Source organism: Drosophila bipectinata, chromosome 3L (assembly GCF_030179905.1).
Source record: "Drosophila bipectinata strain 14024-0381.07 chromosome 3L, DbipHiC1v2, whole genome shotgun sequence".
Classification (NCBI taxonomy): domain Eukaryota; kingdom Metazoa; phylum Arthropoda; class Insecta; order Diptera; family Drosophilidae; genus Drosophila; species Drosophila bipectinata.
The window spans coordinates 2,017,323-2,035,455 of record NC_091738.1 but is presented as its reverse complement, the minus strand read 5'-3'; the positions used below and the strand labels follow the sequence as shown (position 1 = coordinate 2,035,455).

At 42.2% G+C, this 18,133-nt stretch overlaps 4 protein-coding genes across 10 annotated transcripts; 2 read left to right on the top strand and 2 right to left on the bottom strand.

Moving 5' to 3' along the window:
• Positions 1 to 1,054: 1,054 nt before the first annotated feature.
• Positions 1,055 to 2,852, top strand: LOC108126156 (F-box/WD repeat-containing protein 4). The gene is made up of 4 exons (XM_043210509.2): positions 1,055 to 1,314; positions 1,373 to 1,648; positions 1,704 to 2,285; positions 2,339 to 2,852. Exons 2-4 carry the CDS (start codon positions 1,443 to 1,445, stop codon positions 2,790 to 2,792), a joined length of 1,242 nt encoding a protein of 413 aa, XP_043066444.1. The 5' UTR covers positions 1,055 to 1,314; positions 1,373 to 1,442; the 3' UTR covers positions 2,793 to 2,852.
• A 51-nt stretch (positions 2,853 to 2,903) lies between these two features.
• On the bottom strand, positions 2,904 to 10,230 carry fbl (pantothenate kinase 3 fbl). 5 transcript variants are annotated; one of them, XM_043210472.2, is made up of 7 exons: positions 9,734 to 10,230; positions 5,692 to 5,870; positions 4,534 to 4,826; positions 4,346 to 4,471; positions 4,104 to 4,280; positions 3,909 to 4,044; positions 2,904 to 3,854 (listed from the first exon to the last, which is right to left on the bottom strand). In XM_043210472.2, exons 1-7 carry the CDS (start codon positions 9,777 to 9,779, stop codon positions 3,555 to 3,557), a joined length of 1,257 nt encoding a protein of 418 aa, XP_043066407.1. In that variant the 5' UTR covers positions 9,780 to 10,230; the 3' UTR covers positions 2,904 to 3,554. The 5 variants fall into 5 exon arrangements, with proteins under 5 accessions (XP_043066407.1, XP_043066403.1, XP_043066406.1 ...); XM_043210468.2 differs by lacking the exon at positions 9,734 to 10,230 and adding an exon at positions 8,064 to 8,664; XM_043210471.2 differs by lacking the exon at positions 9,734 to 10,230 and adding an exon at positions 6,579 to 6,820.
• Positions 10,231 to 10,634: 404 nt separating this feature from the next.
• LOC108126155 (charged multivesicular body protein 7) lies at positions 10,635 to 12,333 on the top strand. The gene is made up of 4 exons (XM_017242601.3): positions 10,635 to 11,182; positions 11,239 to 11,458; positions 11,516 to 11,725; positions 11,784 to 12,333. Exons 1-4 carry the CDS (start codon positions 10,718 to 10,720, stop codon positions 12,233 to 12,235), a joined length of 1,347 nt encoding a protein of 448 aa, XP_017098090.2. The 5' UTR covers positions 10,635 to 10,717; the 3' UTR covers positions 12,236 to 12,333.
• On the bottom strand, positions 12,334 to 18,069 carry RhoBTB (Rho-related BTB domain containing). Of its 3 annotated transcripts, none has more exons than XM_017242585.3 (13): positions 17,745 to 18,069; positions 15,837 to 16,050; positions 15,677 to 15,780; positions 15,419 to 15,616; positions 14,829 to 15,365; positions 14,513 to 14,771; positions 14,343 to 14,456; positions 14,192 to 14,278; positions 14,050 to 14,133; positions 13,745 to 13,987; positions 13,410 to 13,680; positions 12,949 to 13,120; positions 12,334 to 12,890 (listed from the first exon to the last, which is right to left on the bottom strand). In XM_017242585.3, exons 2-12 carry the CDS (start codon positions 16,014 to 16,016, stop codon positions 12,972 to 12,974), a joined length of 2,226 nt encoding a protein of 741 aa, XP_017098074.2. In that variant the 5' UTR covers positions 16,017 to 16,050; positions 17,745 to 18,069; the 3' UTR covers positions 12,334 to 12,890; positions 12,949 to 12,971. The 3 variants fall into 3 exon arrangements, with proteins under 3 accessions (XP_017098074.2, XP_043066382.1, XP_070136231.1); XM_043210447.2 differs by having other exon boundaries at positions 12,949 to 13,099; XM_070280130.1 differs by having other exon boundaries at positions 17,919 to 18,069.
• Between the last annotated feature and the right edge of the window lie 64 nt (positions 18,070 to 18,133).

Genomic DNA, 18,133 nt, shown 5'->3' with positions numbered 1-18,133 from the left:
CGAAAGATCCAGAATATACGCCGTTTTTATTAATGGGAATGTCACGATTCCCACTAAATAGATCAGAAAAATCATAAAAAAAACCACAATAAATCTTTTTACCACATGACGATGTCAGACAAATGGAAAGTACAAACCGCACTTTGGTGGATACACTTTTATCTAGCCTAGTTAAGATTCACTTTTAAGGTTCTTAGTGTTAAAGTGCTTTTGTAACCATAAAACCTACGGCTGAACTGTGTCAGCTACGCTGCTTTCCCTGACCCTAAAATAGGCGTTACACTTTTCTTTGTTGTGACACAATGGATGACCATTTCCTAAATTTCCGATGCTTTTGTTTTTAATAACGTGATAACGCTATTATCTCTTAATGAAAACAAGTTGCCATGAATAACTTATTCTAATCAGAGCTTTTCACAATGGAATTTCATGCTAACTATTTTATTTTTGTCTCGGTATTTGTTTAAATTGCAAACAAATTTCACCTGAATCACTTCAAAGGTGCATGTCTAAAAAAAAAAGGAAAGTCAGCAAATATTTAAAAAAAAGATTTGACAAATTTTCTAGACACTTTAGACAGTTTTTACGGTATTTCAACTCAATCAAATGCTCAGTTAAGGTATTTAGCGCAAATTTCTCGGCATTTTCGTGCCTAATTGCGGAAACTGTGTTCTAAATAACTTTAATTTGTTGTCGTAGTATAAGTACGCCAACCGAACAAAAATTGTGTATATATTTTTGTTTGTCTCAAAAATGTGCAGTTCCTGTTTATTTATTTTTGGATATCCAACTTATAGAATCATGTTCTATTAAAAATTCAGAGTATATTTGTTAATCTGACTAGCAAATGACTGTTTTCGAAGTTAATTGTTTACAATTTTTATAAAAAATTAAACAATTAATATAATGTAGTTTAAAAATCTGGCGAAATTAAAAAGCTTATTCATCAACGGAAACCAAAGAAATCAAAAACTGCCGCCATTTTACTATTTCTTACGTTTACCAATACTGGTACTTCAAAAGATGGAACTTTATCGATATTTGAAGAAGTATCGATAGAAAAAAGAATCGATTAACATTAGAGGTCGCCTTGAGAAAGGTCCAATTTAAGTTAAAGCACATTAAACACTCATTTATAAAATTAAGAAGTACTAAATTTCTAAGAAGGTGATTTTTAGTTAGTATCTAAGACAAACACGTTGTTGTACGGATGGCAATGTCGACTTTTGGATTTTGTATTGTGAACAAGAGCTTCCAGCTGATTTTTGTTTACACTTTGCACGACTCTTCGAAGAATCCGGCAAATGACTGAAGGTATAAGTGTTTTATATTTATCATTTAAATATTAAACTTATATTGTTTTGGTTTTAAGACACTTCCAACTGCACCTGTATGAATGAAACTCATCTAATAGAAACCGTACACTATTTAATTGGCCAAAAATGCGAAACACATCCCGATTAAAGCTTACCGATCTGAACACGTATTGTATGTTGAAGATATTTAGCTATCTCTCCGAAGACGATCTTCTACGCTTATGCAAAGCCAGTCAATATCTTGAAGGCATCATAGACTCTTCCATTTTTTATGCCAAGTCGAAGGATCTACTGCTTTGTGGCCACGCAAACCATCCAAGCATTGAAAAAAGGTACGGATGAACTGATAACTCTAATAACAATAATCCCCATGTCCTTATCTTGCAGAAACCAAAAACAACTGACGAACTATGAGCGAATTCAGGTGTACAGGAACTGGGTGGGCGGCACCTACAACCAGTGTATGTATTTCCACCATGCCCCCATGTTTCCCACAAAACTGTGCCTGGAAAAGGACGCCCTGTACATAACACATGCCAGCTATCTGCGAAAATACCCTCGATCCAAATACGATGCACTGCACCGGCGGTACGAAAAGGAAATCTCCACTTCCTCCAGCACCGATATCTCGGATTTTGTGAAGAAACAAGATACGATTTTTGCGGGGCGTATCTGTGGATCATGCTTTCTTTACGAGGATGGCGATGTCATCGCTGAACACCGGATGCATTCGTCAAACGAATATTTATACTGCGTCGATTTTAATGATCACCTATATGCCACCAGCACAGATACCTGCTGCAAGCTGTGGGAGCGTTCTCAGGAGTTTGGACTAACCTACTTCGACATGGTGATGACAATCGATAGGGCTTTCAAGAGCATGAAGCTGAGTGCGGACGGGCAGTGGCTCTTTGGTGGTCTGTATACTGATAAGGGACGCCATGCACTAAGAGCCATTCACGTGGAAAGGTAAGATATCATTTAAACGTTTTGAACCTTTTTTTAAAATTCCTTCTTTATAGCGGCAGGGAAATTGAGCTGGGCTCGAGAACAATGTCCATATACGACGTTAGGCTAAAAGACGAGCATGTTATATTCACGGCTAACTTCGACACTACCTTCAGGATGTTCGATCGACGTATGGATCGGGATGTGGCCATTTGGGAGGATCCGTTCGACGCCTCGTTTTACTCCCTGGAATATGATGGTCTCTACGGAGTGCTGGCCGGCACCAGCATGCACTCTCGAGTCAATCTTTACGACATAAGAATGCCAAAATTTGTACAATTGTACTTCGGGGGACGCACGCGGGTGCACAACGGCCTGTCGCCGGTATACAGCCTGGCCTGTGATAGCCGTTATTTGTTCATTGCCACCGACCACAACCTGCGTGTTTTTGACTTCAAAACCAGCTGTGGCACTACCAGGGACTACAGCAACATTGGAGTCTCGAGGAGCATATACTCACTTATGTAAAATTAAATTGTTTTAAGTGTTCAATAAATGACCATTTTTAGGGCCAATAAAGATGTATAAGTAGTCATGAGAGTCTGAGATTAAGTAAATATTTTATACGAAGAAAGATAATTTTGTTTTTGTTTAAAACAAGTTTTATTGACCTGCCGACAATTGGATCCTATAATAACATGACCACAAACTTATTTTCTAAAAAAGAAACTTTAAAACATCCACTTAAATCATGTATACAAACATTAAGGTAAAAACATAGAGGTATGCCCAGAGAGGTCAAGATACCATCAACGTCCAGTATCTGCAGTGTCTTTATTTGCGCGCTAGACTTTCAATTGCGGTTGCGTGGTCAAGTATTTTTAATACTTTTCCGAGAGCTAACATCTATCACTGTAGAAAAGAAACTAGAAAGAAACTACCGAGTCGACAAAGACTGCTTACGGGTGTAACATACCGGAAAAAATGTTACTTATTGGCGAAATTCTGGGAGGGGCGAGAGTAAGACATAAATTGAGGTTCGGCTTGGTTATGGGCCAAAATTCGTTGCTTGCTAGCAGGCACTTTATCCATTCAGTAGTAATTTCAGTAACATGCATTTACAATTTGTGCGTCCTCAACGTTAGAACTAGAGCCGAGAAGAAAGTACGTTAAATACCGAGATAGACTGCGAAGGATCAAAGTCATTGCCGTTTCCTAATAGATCTTATGTCTACTGTACATGCACTACGATCGAGGGGGCACTCTCGAATGGGCCGTGCTGTACCGAGACTATCTAGTGGAGTGTTTGTTTGTCGGCGCGAGAGGTGATTTCCCTGGCGGCTCGTCCGTACTTGTGTGCGTCGTCGGTTCCGGATCTGCCGTGGCTGGGGCGGACGTGTGATCTCCTCCGTCACTAAGGGCGGCTGCCAGCTCTCCATTGAACTGCAGCAGGCATCCCAGTGCTCCAAAGTAGCCTTCATGCTCCAGAAACAGTCCCTTCATTGTGCCATTCGACCAGAACTCCATGGCATACGCCAGAAGTTTCATGGAAATGGGATTCACTCGCAGGAAATTTCCCACAAAGACTACCTGTAATGCGGTTTTCATGAAATACAGTCTTCAGTGATTAAAATACAACCTTACCTTATCGATCTTCTCGTTCAGCGCACACATCCTGGCTATGGAGCCGATATTGTTTGTGATGGTGACCAGCGTGGCGTTGGCCAAGTCCTCCCGTGAAACAGAAACACGTTTGTCATTGAGGTGCATTTGTCCAAAGCTGAAAATTAAGATGATATTTTAGTAAGTTATTGAAACATGCTATTGGGAGTGTATTACCTCGAGGCCACCAAATCGCCGGGAAGACCAAAGCGATTGTAGTCACCGCCATAAATATCCTTAACTAATTTATCCACCTTGCGATTGTCGCCCTTGGTGGCCAGCTGGATGGCCTCCTCAAAGGATGTGCAGCCGGTGAGTAAGCAACACAGTCCGAGGAATGTACCACCGCCCAAACTAAGCAGGAAATTCAAGTTAATAATTAGTATTTGTGTAAATAGAGATCTCTAAGAACCACTTACCTGGTGCCCGAAATGCGCTTGTAGTTGTCGGGACCATAGACGGCCAGAATGGAAACTCCAGAGCCCACGTTTACCAGAATGAACGGGAATGGTTGCGAGAAGTTGAACTCCCGCTTCTCACTTTTCCTGCAAACCAAAGGAAAAGGTCAGAAATCACTTTAAGAGACTCATAGACTTCAATTTCTTACAGAATATCTCTCGCATTTTCATAGTAGTAGCACTCGGTGCAGTTGTGGAGGTCAGCAAAGAGAATGCCCTTGATGAGCGTGTCCAGTTCATCGAATTTGGCCAGCTTCATGTTGACCTGGTCGCGGAAGTCCTGCTCGAACTTGAAGGCACCGCCACCAGTGGCACACACCGTGGTCACCAGCTCGGCCATGCCCTTCTGCTTGGCGAGGGACAGGAAGTTGCCCATGTCAGTGGTCTGGAAGCGGATGAAATGCAGCGATCCTCGTCTTTTGCGAATCTCTACATTGTCCATCTACAAGAAAGGCATAATTTATTGTATTTTTGTAACCAAGTAGTCTTACATAAGCTTTAGTTATTGGAAAAGTTTTCCGTAGAAACCATTAAAATTCAAAAGTCAAGTACAAAAGTCAACCATTAACCCAAAGTGTATGTAATTCCACATTTATTCCAGGTATCCAAAGGTTGGGCAAAAAAGAGCGAAAAATTAGCAACGAAAAGTTTGCAGGTGAAAGTGGGCTTTCGAGTTTCGGAAATGTAGGGGAATTTTAATTTATTTAATTTAAGAATTCGTGGGCTATATACCCCCAATTTAGCGGCCAAGCTTAAAATGTTTGGATAATCTAATAGGTTTTTGAGTACTAATTTGTTAAGTTAATGACGAAATTGGCATACTAACTAAATTAAAGGGGCATTACCCTTCTTTTTCAGCTTTATGCTTAAAATAGCACCCAGTACTTAGCTTATTAAACAAATAAAGATAGATAATAATTATATTTTAAAAAAAACCCATCGTATGACCCATTTCTCTGCCACATCCGGTTCGAAAATGGATTAACTAATATTTAAACAAGGCCAGTGCTAAAAATACAAGTGAATCACTAAGTTTTAGTTAAGTAAACAAAGAGCGAACTCCCTGGGCGAGAGGGAGTGTGAAGGTCAAGCTGAAAAATGGCGAGTGTGCCCCCACATTAAATCAGCAGGTGACCCGCACAAGATGCCCTCTTGACTGGCGGAGGCGAAAATATCGCGACTAGGGCCCTGCCGACTGATAATATAATTTTAAATTATAATCGAGCCAGCCATTAGCGTCACATCGCTTTTGTTACAAAATAGTTCAACGACACAACATTCCGGGGCGGAATCGCAAGCCACCTCACCTGTAGGTGCGTATCTCGGTGTCCGGTTTTGCCGTAGGCCGAGTGTTTGGTTAAATATCGCCGGATGTTCCGCAAAATGCCAGCTTCCCGGTCCTGTTCATCGGGAGTAATGTCCTTCGGCTCGAAGTAGACCAGCTTAGTGAGGGTGCCTCCGATATCCATGCCAAACCATGGCATCGCTGCAAGGAAATCAAATTTTTCTCATTAGTTTTGGGGTTTTTCTGGTTGGATTTAAAACATTAGAGGGTCCTTAGAAGACACACCTCTGCACACCTTTTCTAAAACACACAAAGGAAGTACACTTTCCCGACTTTTTAAAGAACATTATCTACCAGGATTTCGCAGCCCACCACAGCAGCATGGCGAAGAGCCCAACTTTTTTTGATTATAGCCAAATGTCAAAATATTTAGATTGATTTTTAGCCAGAGCTGCCATCGTTTTTAAAAATTGCAACTCTATAGCTTTGATTGATTTGAAACTTCAGAGTCTGACACGGATTTAAAGCAACAGGTTTCCAAACATTACAAGAGCGAAAAGAAACCAAGCCCCGAGCTGGTAGGTTCATGTTCATGGTGTCAAGATCGAATCGCCGCCAAAACTATGTCAAAATACAGGTTGTTGGATCGCGTGTACTTCACACTATCTATTTATCATATACAGTGGTGGCTGGTTATGAGGGATCCAAGAAATCACCAGTATTAGAACAGCAAACAAGCCAGACTTTCTATTCGTGCATTCATAGAATCGAAGCAGAGGGGTGCTTTTAGGTTATTGGCTTTTGTTGACCAGCTGGGTGTTACAAACTAACTACTCCACCAAACATTTACAACTTGGAGCAAAGGTTTCCATTAATTGGCAACGCGTTGAACTTGAATTTTGCACCCACCGCTCTTGATTATGAGATCAAAGATCGATGTAAAATGCAGGGCCTCCGGCATGATGTAAGCCTTGGAGCTACTATTTGTACACTGTATAGTAGGTATATATATGTATATTTTGGTGTGGGTTCCGTTCCGTCGAGCGTAGAATCAGCTGCACATAACACCACCGACTTGTAATCACTGGTAACGCGGTTTATTTTGATTGCCGACGTCGACCAGCCCATACAGAAATCGCCCGATTGCGATGCGTATTTCAGGTGTATTATAGGCACGAGTACGGACGGAGCTTTCGTTTGGCTCTACGAGTATCTATAACTCGTAGGGGTACTCGTGTATACGCCCGTATGCTAAATGTGGATTCCCTACAACCGCCGACCACAAGCCGGAAACATTGTACTCGGGCCGCACAACCAAGCACGGCACGTCGATGGCTTCAACTGACTGACTGCCTGCCGGATAACTATATTGGCCGTAAAAACCTAAATACTGCAGAATAGTACGTATATCGGGTGGGACCACATCCAAGGCAACCGACCCGGCGAGCGCACACCTTTCTTATCTTCCCTTTAGTCGGAATGGCTTATCGCTCCCAGCTCCAGACTGGGATGGAAACGCCCCAATTGTCCAGGGAATTGACCATTTGAAGAGTAACACTTGATCCATAAAAAAAAAATACATTTCCCACAACACGTTCTTGAGAAACTTGGATCACGATACGTGGGGTCCCTGGCGGCGGACTTCTATCTAATCAGCGGAACAAGGTTTACTTTATTTATGAGCACTCTCAAAAGTCCCTGAAATATTAAAACTGGATGAAGTCAAGTGAGTGCCAGTGATTTAAGTCATTATTCATAATTTGTATATAGAAATTCGATTGAGAAAACTGGGAAGGCGTAGTATTATTGGATTGGAAAGTATTAGATGCGTAGAGGGATTATTTTTCTATAAACTACACCATTTTTGTTAAAGATTAGACTGAAATTAATAATTATAGTATAGGCACACGCTTCTATCAAGCTTATAATACCTATATAGCTATATATTTAATCTACAAATTGTTCAGATGGTATCAAGTATCAAGTCACTTACTTTAAAGATTGGAAAACAATTTAAAAAGATTCCTACGACAGAATGGAACTTCCCATAAGAAATATGAGTAAGAATAGTTAAAGTAACTATTTTGTTTTTTTATAATTAACTAATTACTTGATTAGAGTTTGAATAGAACTACAGACACTATAATGAATGGATTTATTATTTACTCTATTATTTATAAAACTATATATACTTTTTTCGAAATATTGTTGCTTTCGAACATTTCTATTAGATTCTTTATAAATTATAAAATATTATTTTTAACTCTTAATTCATTAAAAGATTAAACTCAATTCAAAACAAATTTTTACGGTCAACAAACGTATACGATCGCCTCTTATTTGTATACTCATTTTGATGGTGTTTTTGTAACCTGATTTCCGGCAGCAACTTACACATAAGCTCATCGCCTTGGGGTATTTGAATGGCGGGAAACAGTTGATCGCTGCACGCGGAGGAGGTGGAGGCGGCGGTGGAGGAGGAGCTGTAGCACCTGCTCCGCTCGAAGAGCGTAGATTCCGCGGCATCTGCGGCATCCGCGGCCTCAGGCAACCCGTTCAGATCGCACCCATTTGCTGGCGTTTTGCTCTTGGAGCCACTACCCAGGGCCGAACGCCACGAAGCGCGCCATGAGTTTCTTTTCGCTGAGATCACAGGTGAAGTTGGCGGACTGTTCGGGCTGTTCGGTTTCTTATCGTTATGCAATTTGAATATTTTCAAATTGAATGAATACCTCGAACTGCGCGTGGGGACTTGCATTTTCGGTTTTGTGTTTTCGGGAGGGTTTGGATTGGATTACAAGTTCAGAGTCGCGCACTTATCACAGGTTGTGGGCTAGTTGGGATCATTGGTTAGGTGTTTCGCGGAAGATGACTGCTTGCTCAACTCATAGATGTCTATATGGGAATTGGTGTTTGGGACTTTTGGCGACGACGGGCGATCGCGCGATCCGATCCCATCCGATGTTGACCGTTCGAAAACAGACGTGAAACGCGTTTGAATGAAATTTTACTGCCCGAAGCTGGCAGCGACAAAATTGACAGAGGCAGCGCTGCGCCGCGACTTTCGCATATGTATAAGCTCTTAACATACATCCAGACACACTCCGTCCGCTATATACGGGCACATACACACGCCGTATTAATGAGCGGACAGCCGTCGAGACGAACCGAACTTAATCATTACGAAAACACACTTAAAACACTGTGAAAAGGCAGCCAAGCCGACCCAGCGTGAACCCTACGCTGTCTGGGTGTGGGTATTACGTCCGTTCGGGTTTGCATTTACCTCAGCGACTGGCTCTGGTTAACTTGGAAAAATTCCTAGCGAATGCATAGTCAATAGCTTGCCTCCATTCATGGCCGGACGGTGACCATCATCGCTTCACTCTCTTCGCAGGCGCAGAAGGCGTGATAACGGCGAAGAGACCTGATAACGACTAGAATTGGTTCAAATTCCAAACAAATTCGGACAAATAGCTTTTGGACCCATTAACTTCTCCCTATCATCGCCGGGTCTGTAATTCTCCAATCTATATGCATATAATCTAGATTCTTGAATAAAACTGCCCACACTTTATTCAATAAATCTTATCAGACCACTCGGATATCTGCGTATAAGCATATAAGGCATGAGATCTGACGTAGCTGTTTAAGTGCGGTTTAATGACCTTTAATGATATCGTGTAAATTGTTTCGGTCATAATGAAATACAACAAAGTGGCACAGATAGAGAAGGTGTGAACTAACCGGAAAATACCTACTTTTCACTTATTTCTAAATATATCTTTTCTGTTTCACGGTAATGAGGTCGCGTACAGTGTTCATGTGGTCTATATTTTAATGGAGTCTTAAGTTAATAGCATATTAAAGATACGACTATTCAACATAGATTAAATAAATCTATGAATCACCTTATCTTGTGATTTTGGTTAGTAAACAATAAATACAATTCATATTATCTCGGCCTTTTCTTATCTGCAATAAAGATGGAAACTAAACGCCCATTTTGTAAGCCAGAAAGCTCCAGATGCAGTTCATCCTATTTAAGCAGACTCGTGACTTACCCCTGGCCAGTTGATTCCTCAGATTGATCTGGTCCTCCTCCGTCATGATGATATGCAAGTCTCAATCAGACCGAGCCGCTCCACTGATCGCAGAACAATGGAGAACCACACGCACTTGGAGCTGGTGAGTATTTATGTGTGTCTGTTGCAGCGGCAACCCGCGAAGTTTCCAGCTATAGATTCTAACACGAAGGCGCCGGCGATCTTATCAGGGAAAGCAGAACCGTGGCTAAATAGTCCAAGAACGTGACTCAGTGGCTCCGATGGACGGCAAGGGTTGGGCGGAGTGACTTGGGGGAGCTGCTCTCATTGATGCTGCGGGAATCCCTGCTCGACGGAGTTAGGTCCTGGCTGTGTGCATTCCTGAGCTCCGTGGAAACGATGGTCTTTTCCTCTGACTGGTCCGGCCCAAACGAATTGCCCAAACACTTGGCTAAAACTTCAAAACAAAATTTTCGCTAGAAGTTGTTAATCTAGTCGCCTGAATGCAATCAGCTGTTTCGGGATGGGATGCAAGCGGAAAGGCGAATCGATATCCAAGCTATCGAAGTCGGTAGTGCTGGAAAGTTTTATCAAAAAAGCTTAAATTCCGAAAAAAAATATAATTTAAATAATTTATTTTGGATATTAAAATACATTTAAAAAAAATTTCCTCCTAACATGGCGTCTTGCATTTTTTTATTTTTTTATATACAATCCGTTTTTTTAATTTATTTTCTTAATTTTCCCTTTCTCTTTATTGGATAAAAGTTCTTCATTTATATCTTCATAATATTTCCAAACTAAATTTTTAAATATATTTGATTACTTGTATAAAATCGCTAGCTTATAATTAAAACCTTTCATTATTAAATTCGAATTTCAGTTACAAGTTTAGATACAGTCTTGTCCAACACTGATGCACAGCTGACGCAAACCTAACAAAAACAAAGCCACCGAAAGACGCGCAATTTATAGAACTCTGGGGAAATAAAGCATTTAAGCATGGCCCTCGGCAGGGAAGACACGGAAAATGGCGAATTTAAATTTCCACCATGCTGGAAGGACAACGCTGTTATGCAACAACGCTTTTCCACGTTTCGAGCACGGCACTGGAACGTCCAAGAGTACGATACAAAGATGAACTTCTGGACGGAGCTGATTGGGAACTACTTGAGGTTCAATGGTAGACCCATTGTCAGCCTGAGAGATTTGCAGTTGCTCTTTATGCGGGGTGACCAGCTACCCGCCTGCCTGGACACTGTGATATTGGAGCTGCAGCAGCGGAAGCAGATCCGAGCCCTCAGCGAATTCGAGTATGATCCTGGAAACTCCTGGAGCGGCTGGCTGGTGAACAGCCTGGTGAAACGACCTTTAAGTTGGGGCTGGCTGAAAATCAAGCACAGCGTGGTGGCAGAAGACCTAGAAGCCTCCACATTGGTAGAATGGATTCACATAGATGCCTTAAATGTAAGTCAGTCTAGAAAGTGTAGAAACATTCCTTATACAAACTCTTAATTTTATAGAGCACTTGCGACGCAATCGTAGAAAAAGCCTTGCCAGAGTGCACTGGAAAACTAATGCATTTTGATGCCTTTAAATCCTTCTGCAAGAGCCAGCAAATCCGTATCCATTCGGACACGGATTTATACGTTTCCCTGCTCTCTCTAAACGTTCGTCATATCGTGGGTCTGGAGTTTAAAACTGAGAAGGGAATAAGACAAATTCATTTGGTCAAAATACCGAGTATGTATTAAAAATAAAAGGTGTTTCTGTACATTAAGTAAAATATATAAAATTTAGAAAAACAGGGCGATGACCTGAACATAAGCCAGGAAGATCATGCTGTGCACAACCTTCAGAATACTCAATCACAGCTACTTAAGCAATTGGAGAGCCTGGAAGAGGATATCAAGGTAAACGATGACAAGGCACGCCAGTACTTGAAGGAAAACAAGCGGCAAATGGCCAAAACATATCTCCGCAAAAGGCATCTCCTCGAAAAGAATCATGGTGGGTTTATAAACTTAAAATTAAATATTTTTATTAACGATTATTTGTTACGTTCCAGAAAGGCGTAGTGTGGCTCTGCACAATATCGAATCTCTGCTGTCCAGCGTCGATGAGGCTCAGAACAGTGGCGTTGTGTTGGACGCCTACAAGATTGGTTCCAATACCCTTAAGAAAGTTCTGTCCGAATCTGGCTTGAAGTACGATAACGTCGACGAAGTCTTGGCCGATGTGCGGGACACGCTGGACCAGCACCGGGAAGTTCAGGACGTCATGTCCAACAGCGTTGTGGAGTCTGCGGTGAGCTTGGACGAAGATCAGCTGGAAAATGAATTGCGGGAATTGTGCGGCGAAACAACCCCGTCGAAGCTCAACAACTTGCCGCTCATTAACAACAACCAGAAGCCCCAGGTGGTTATCACGGATGAGGAACTGATAGCCATGCTAGACGACCTCGAAGTCGAGAATGCGTCCGTTACAACATCGAGTACCAAGACTGTAACCACAGCTTAACTGAAGATGCTGAAGTGAGAGTCATGGTTATGTTCTATTAAATTTGTGGTGAATGTTTCTTTTATAAATATATTTATTTGAAAATTTGAGAATGAAAATTCGTAGTGTATTCGTAATTGCTTTATTCTATCATTCTGTACAAAATGCGTCCTTATCATAAAGTTTGCTTAGGGCTATGGCTAGACAAATGTTTCCGTAAGTAGGAATTCAAAAATATACATACATACATGTTTTTGTTCAGGGTACAAGTATAGGGACGTACACCTCTGTGAAGTCCTTCGGAGCCTGTGAGGTGTACATCGATATATCGTAAGGCATTAGAGCGAAACGTTTCGCGTCGCCAAGGTGCATGTGCATGTACTCGTCTATGCTTTGCATAATATATCTCTATGTATATATAGGCGTATAAATATAAGAAATCCGAAGCACTTGGTAAAATGCTCCTTTGTTCTGGGTCGAGCTATGTTGGACTGGTCTATACAGTAATCCCTAAGGCAAATTTGCGCTCCTATATATTGCGTTATGTCAAAAGCAGACTCGCCAATTGTGTGTCCTTGAGGTTTGTTATGTATGGATTTGGAAAAGTATCAAAATACTTAAAATCGTACAGATGAAACAGATCAGGACCGGCAGGATCACGATGAAGCGCAGTGACCTATGGAGAGTTGGGGATGTTACCTATAGTTTCTGATTAAAATAGTTTGTGGACCAACCTTCCTTGCCCGAGGGCCGGGTGTCAGAGATTCAAGTCCATATCCGCCTCCAAGTCGATGTGGTTGATCGAGTTTCCGGCGCTATTGAAGATTTGATTATCGGCATTGCTGTTCTCCGCAGTTCCAGTGGCCTCGCTGCGCTTCGATTTACCTAGCAGCCAGCAAGAGAATACTTTGACCAAATGTCGCACATTAATATCATGATGATGGCGTTGTCGTTGTAAATGAGCAAAGAAATCAAAAGGAAAGGAAAACAGAACCAGGCACCTGACTACGGATACAAACCAAGATGATTTGTCCATTATCCAAGGGCCACAAAGAGCCTTGCTAGCAATTAGAGAATTGTTATCGGTCTAAAACGAATTCCTGATCTGATCCTCCGATCGGAGTCATGGGTCTGGGATGTCAAGTGTGTGCTGGGATGTGGGGGCGTAGAATGCCTCGCCCGTTGAAACACTTACCTCCGGTGAAGCAGAGACAGCCCTCGTCATCGTTCGGCGACTCGCGACGTGAGGTTTTCAGCTTGATCTCCTTGTTCAGCTCGTTGAGACAGCGCTGATAGTAGTCGTAGTCCTTCAGATACCACACTGGAGGCCAGCGGTGTTCGCGCAGGTACTCCTGATTATCCTGGTGCAGGGCCTTCAGGCCCTTGAGTGAAAACTTACAAATAATGTTGTAATTGACGCACAGGTACGACATGCACCACTCCGCCAATTGGTGTGCGTTGTGCAGCTGCAATAGAGGTACGAAAGCTGGATTTGTTTTTACTTAATTATATTTAGAGAATGGCTAGTACCTTTACAGGCTCCAGTAACTTTAAACAGTGGTCCACCGTTTCATTTGTTTCGTTTTGGGAAATCAGAGTGAGATCTTCGATGACGCGGCACTCAACCAGATTAATCAGACGCGGCAGGCAGAGTCGGTTGGCCAGCTCCAATAGGTTTAGGCACTTGACAGCCGAAATTGGGGGAATCTGGTCCGTGTACAGATAGCACAGCAGCTTATGGAATGTGTAGATTGTAACGCCAGGGAACACAATCTAGAGGAGAGTTATTATTTTATTTAAACTGGCATTTAAGATAGTTTTTTCAAAAATCATACCACATTTGAATGCGCTTCACGGAAGTCGCCCAGCAACATGGCACGCATGACATCACAACGGCCAACCAGAACAGCCCTATGGGCCTAGATTTAAAAAGACTTGTATTAACTTCTTTAATGAGCAGGTTTAAAGTAAACTTACCTTCATAAGACCATCATCCAACTCAAAGGTGACATCGCTAAAGCACCCATCACCAATGCAATGTCGCTCTAAGCTTTCTTTGATGCGCTGGGGAACAAAAAGTAATTATTTTCAATTCTAAACCTTTAATGAATATTTTAGTTCTTCTTACAAGACAAATGTGCGGGCTTGGATCATCGCTGGAGCTCTCCAAGACAGTCGAGGGCCTGGACAGTACCTGGGTTAGTTGCGGCAGTTCTAACAGATCGGCAGCTTCTCTTATTTCCTAAAAAGACGATTCAAGATTACTTTGGAAATGGAAGAATTCTTCCAGTTACTCACTTGCAGATTATTGGAATCTTTGTCAATGGTTCCGGTGTAAATGAATCTTAGGCATTGGTTCAGCGCTTGCGGGGAGATGAGTTTGCTGAGGGTGACAATGGTCTGGAGTCCGTTCACGCCGCGCTGGTTCTCCACGTGCACCAGACGGATGCTTTGAAGAACTGGATGATGCAGCTCCCTGTACAGATCGCTGGACCGTTTCGACTCCATCAGGGGTAAGGCCTGATAACTGGAGCGCCGTTTCAAATGCTCCCACATGCTGACATAATGAATGAATCAATGAATCAACAAAAGGAACACAAAAAGGACCACCTACCGTTGTGTGCGTGTTTCGTAGCGGATTAAGGACTCGGTGTCGTCGTTGAAGTCAGCTATAGTGGCTTCTCCAAACGTAGAGCTCACCATACTCGACTCGCTGCTGCTCCGGCCTCCCATGTCACTTAGCTCTGTGCTCAGCAGACGCTGAAAGATGTTAGATGCGGCGGCCAGCATGAACCGGTGCACGGCGAATTTCGTGCCACCCGAGCCCAACAGGACGAGATCTGTGTAAGCCTGCGACAGGAACATGTTGTATATATCCTGCCGATAGTTTCCGACCATAACGGTGACCTCTGGTGGTGGTGGCTTTGGTGGGCGGAACGGTGCCTGCAGCAGTGGCTTCTGAACCTTCTTCAGGTTCGTCATCCAGAAGCGCTGCTGCCGGCGAGCGATCAACGCCGACCGGATGGCGTTCTCGAAGACCTCGTTCACCCCAAAGTAGGTAAACACACTGGTCTCATAGTAGGCCACTCCCAGCTCCTTGGCCACAGCACGAGCCTCGTCCGGCATGACCAGATCACTTTTTAAAGCGGCTCTACAAAATAATTTCAATAAAATTAAGAAATAAAAATAAAAAGCCTTGCATACCGAACAAAGGTGCCCTTCTCGCCGAAGTACGAAAGATAGTTCTCATCTCGGTACATGTATCGCAGGTCGTTCTTGCAACCTACCAGTATAACCGGTACGTCTGGGCAGAAGCGGCGAATTTCAGGGTACCACATGGCCTTGCAGTTTCGCAGGGAAATCGGACTGGCAATCGAGAAACAAAGAAGCACTACATCGGACCTGTTGGAGGAGTAAGTAATGGGTATTTTTATGAAATAATAAATTTTATGTATCGCTTACCGTCCATAGGCAAAGCGACGGTCCTTGTCATGATCCCCGAAAGTGTCCCAAAGACGCAAAGAAACATTGACTCCATCAACCACCTCCCAGGACCGCTCGAGAACCTGGAAAAGTGCATTAAAACTAATTCAGATTTATAAATAAAGGAGTATATACGTACATCTTTATATATGCGGTACTGGTCGATTGCCCAGACAGTCGGAACATGGGTGGAAAGTAGCTGGGACAGCGAGACGTGCTTGTTGCAGGCTCTCGCGCAGATCAGGCGCGTCTTGCCCACCGCGGTATCCCCCACCAGGACGCACTTCACCAACTCTTGATGCGGCTGCTCGTTGTCCATTTTTGGGTAGCTCCTCGGCACTGGTGTCGGAAATCTGAAAATAAATATCAACACTTATTTTATGTATTTATAAAAAAAATAATAAAATATATATCTAAAGTTTATGACCGATTTTTTGTAATATTAGTGCTAATTATTGCATAAACTTCTTAAATTTATTGCCCATTCCGAAACATCTATCATCTATGCTAAGTAAACATTATATTTTGGAAGTGATAATTAGTTTATTAAACACTAAGGTGTTTAAATTATAACATAGACTTTACTTAAACCCGCCGACTAAAATGGTTTCTTTTACTATATATTTTTTTTAAAGAAAATATGTAAGATATAGTCATGTTTACTTCAAAGTGCGCTTTAAGAATCATAATATTTCGGCAAGTCGCCATACGTTGACCCTGTTTACTGGGGAACGGGGGAAGTTGAAGCAAATCTGGACAGTAAATCAGATGCGAAGCGATAAGCTCTTTTGGTCTCTAATTGAACTTAATTGGACCTGCACTAAAAATATCCACCATCAATCCTCAGGCCCACAGCATCGAGCGGAGCACTCTTCTTTCTGCGTGGGGCCCACGCTGCATGGGATGTTGCCATTGTTGTCCGTCCGGCCACATCGTCGAGTTGCAGTCTATTTTTGGAAGTGCTTCCAAACCAAAACAATAACAATTCAATTGAGAGGATCTTAAGCGGTCAACCAATGCGATCGCCATGTCCGCAGGAGGACGAAAAGGGAAGGTAGTCGAGTCTCATAGGGTCATTGCCCGTTATCTTCCTATTAATATTAAGTATACGCAGTGGTTACTTTTGTTTATCGTAGACTTGATTATTTATTTATACAAGATAACAATAAAAAACAAATAAGAGATTGACGTAAAATGCAAACTAATTAATTGTTACTTGTTACAAATATTACTATCTCTTTTATATTATTACTTAACTTTACTTAAATAATTGAAAACCCCTTTGAAATACATTGTATTTTTGAAAGAATCGATCCAACAAAGCCACTTAACTAAAGCTAATTGATTTCTTGGTTCAGTGACTTAAAGTTTTGCGTAAAATTTAAGCAGATTTGGTAAAAATAGATTTGTAGGGAAAGGATCTAAGTAATTTGTCATGAAAAGTGCGAACTTGCGAAATAATTAGTCATTAGGCATTCCGGTTCGAGCATTTATAGAGCACGCCAGCGTTTTAGCATAATTAGCATATATAGTAAGCTACATCACTGCGAATAACAATAGGTATTTATTTTTTTTCTTTTCCATATCCATATCCACAAGCGGACGCTCGGATGTCTCCTTTCTTCTATTTTGCAAGCTTATTGATTTTCTCTTGCCATTGCAAAACGGCGACACGGGCAGAGAAGGCAGAGACCCACACAAACACGGCAACGGCCACGAACACGAACACAGCGTGGGGATCTTGGAGCCCCACTCTCGGCTCCGGCAAACTTGGCCTACAATTAACCCAGCGAGCGAAATAGGGCGAAAAAGTCAAGTCAAGAAAAATGAGGAAAATCGGAAACTGGAATTCAGGCAGGCAGGCAGGCAGGCGGCAGCATCATATGCACTTTTTTTCGCCCCCGATGGGTTAACGGTGTCTGGGGAGCACATATGCAGGTTATTGTTTTTGTTTTTGTCAGTAAACAATTTGATTAGAACTTAATTTAATTGCTGGCTCGGCTGCTGGCCGAATTGAGGAAGACATGCTTAAGCGTACAATACCTACCTATCAAAACTGATGCCCGTAAATAATCAGTATTTGCCGTATTTGCGCTCAATGTTCTTACTTTTGCGTATTGCACTTATCAACACGCACACCACTGCAAAGCATTTTACAACAATTTGCATTTATTTTTCACCCACACACCAGAAATGTCACGGTTTCAGGACAATCTCTTACTTCACGGCGAACGGACAAGCATTATGACCAAGTGTCTTGTATCTGGCGGATTTGCGAATGTTTATCTTCAATTTACTCTACTATACTTTATAAAATTCAGTTACGGCCCACAGCCCGCAATTGTCGCTTTGACGGCAGGTGGCCAGTGTTAGACAACGATTTGGTAAAGCTTGGCAGAGCTGCCAGATAGTATTATATTTATATTTGTAACGTTA

What these genes read in the sequence shown, in the direction of transcription:
- fbl (XM_043210468.2), bottom strand. Translation starts at nt 8,427, where the DNA reads ATGCAAGTCCCCACGCGCAGTTCGAGGTATTCATTCAATTTGAAAATA. An exon ending in CCAAGGCGATGAGCTTATGT is followed by an intron (nt 5,871 to 8,063) that starts GTAAGTTGCTGC and finishes ATTTCCTTGCAG; the next exon opens with CGATGCCATGGTTTGGCATG. An exon ending in GGCGATTTGGTGGCCTCGAG is followed by an intron (nt 4,045 to 4,103) that starts GTAATACACTCC and finishes CTTAATTTTCAG; the next exon opens with CTTTGGACAAATGCACCTCA.
- RhoBTB (XM_017242585.3), bottom strand. Translation starts at nt 16,016, where the DNA reads ATGGACAACGAGCAGCCGCATCAAGAGTTGGTGAAGTGCGTCCTGGTG. An exon ending in AGTACCGCATATATAAAGAT is followed by an intron (nt 15,781 to 15,836) that starts GTACGTATATAC and finishes GCACTTTTCCAG; the next exon opens with GTTCTCGAGCGGTCCTGGGA. An exon ending in TACGAAACACGCACACAACG is followed by an intron (nt 14,772 to 14,828) that starts GTAGGTGGTCCT and finishes TCATTATGTCAG; the next exon opens with CATGTGGGAGCATTTGAAAC.
- LOC108126155 (XM_017242601.3), top strand. Translation starts at nt 10,718, where the DNA reads ATGGCCCTCGGCAGGGAAGACACGGAAAATGGCGAATTTAAATTTCCA. An exon ending in TTCACATAGATGCCTTAAAT is followed by an intron (nt 11,183 to 11,238) that starts GTAAGTCAGTCT and finishes TTAATTTTATAG; the next exon opens with AGCACTTGCGACGCAATCGT. An exon ending in TCTCCTCGAAAAGAATCATG is followed by an intron (nt 11,726 to 11,783) that starts GTGGGTTTATAA and finishes GTTACGTTCCAG; the next exon opens with AAAGGCGTAGTGTGGCTCTG.
- LOC108126156 (XM_043210509.2), top strand. Translation starts at nt 1,443, where the DNA reads ATGCGAAACACATCCCGATTAAAGCTTACCGATCTGAACACGTATTGT. An exon ending in CATCCAAGCATTGAAAAAAG is followed by an intron (nt 1,649 to 1,703) that starts GTACGGATGAAC and finishes CTTATCTTGCAG; the next exon opens with AAACCAAAAACAACTGACGA. An exon ending in AGAGCCATTCACGTGGAAAG is followed by an intron (nt 2,286 to 2,338) that starts GTAAGATATCAT and finishes CCTTCTTTATAG; the next exon opens with CGGCAGGGAAATTGAGCTGG.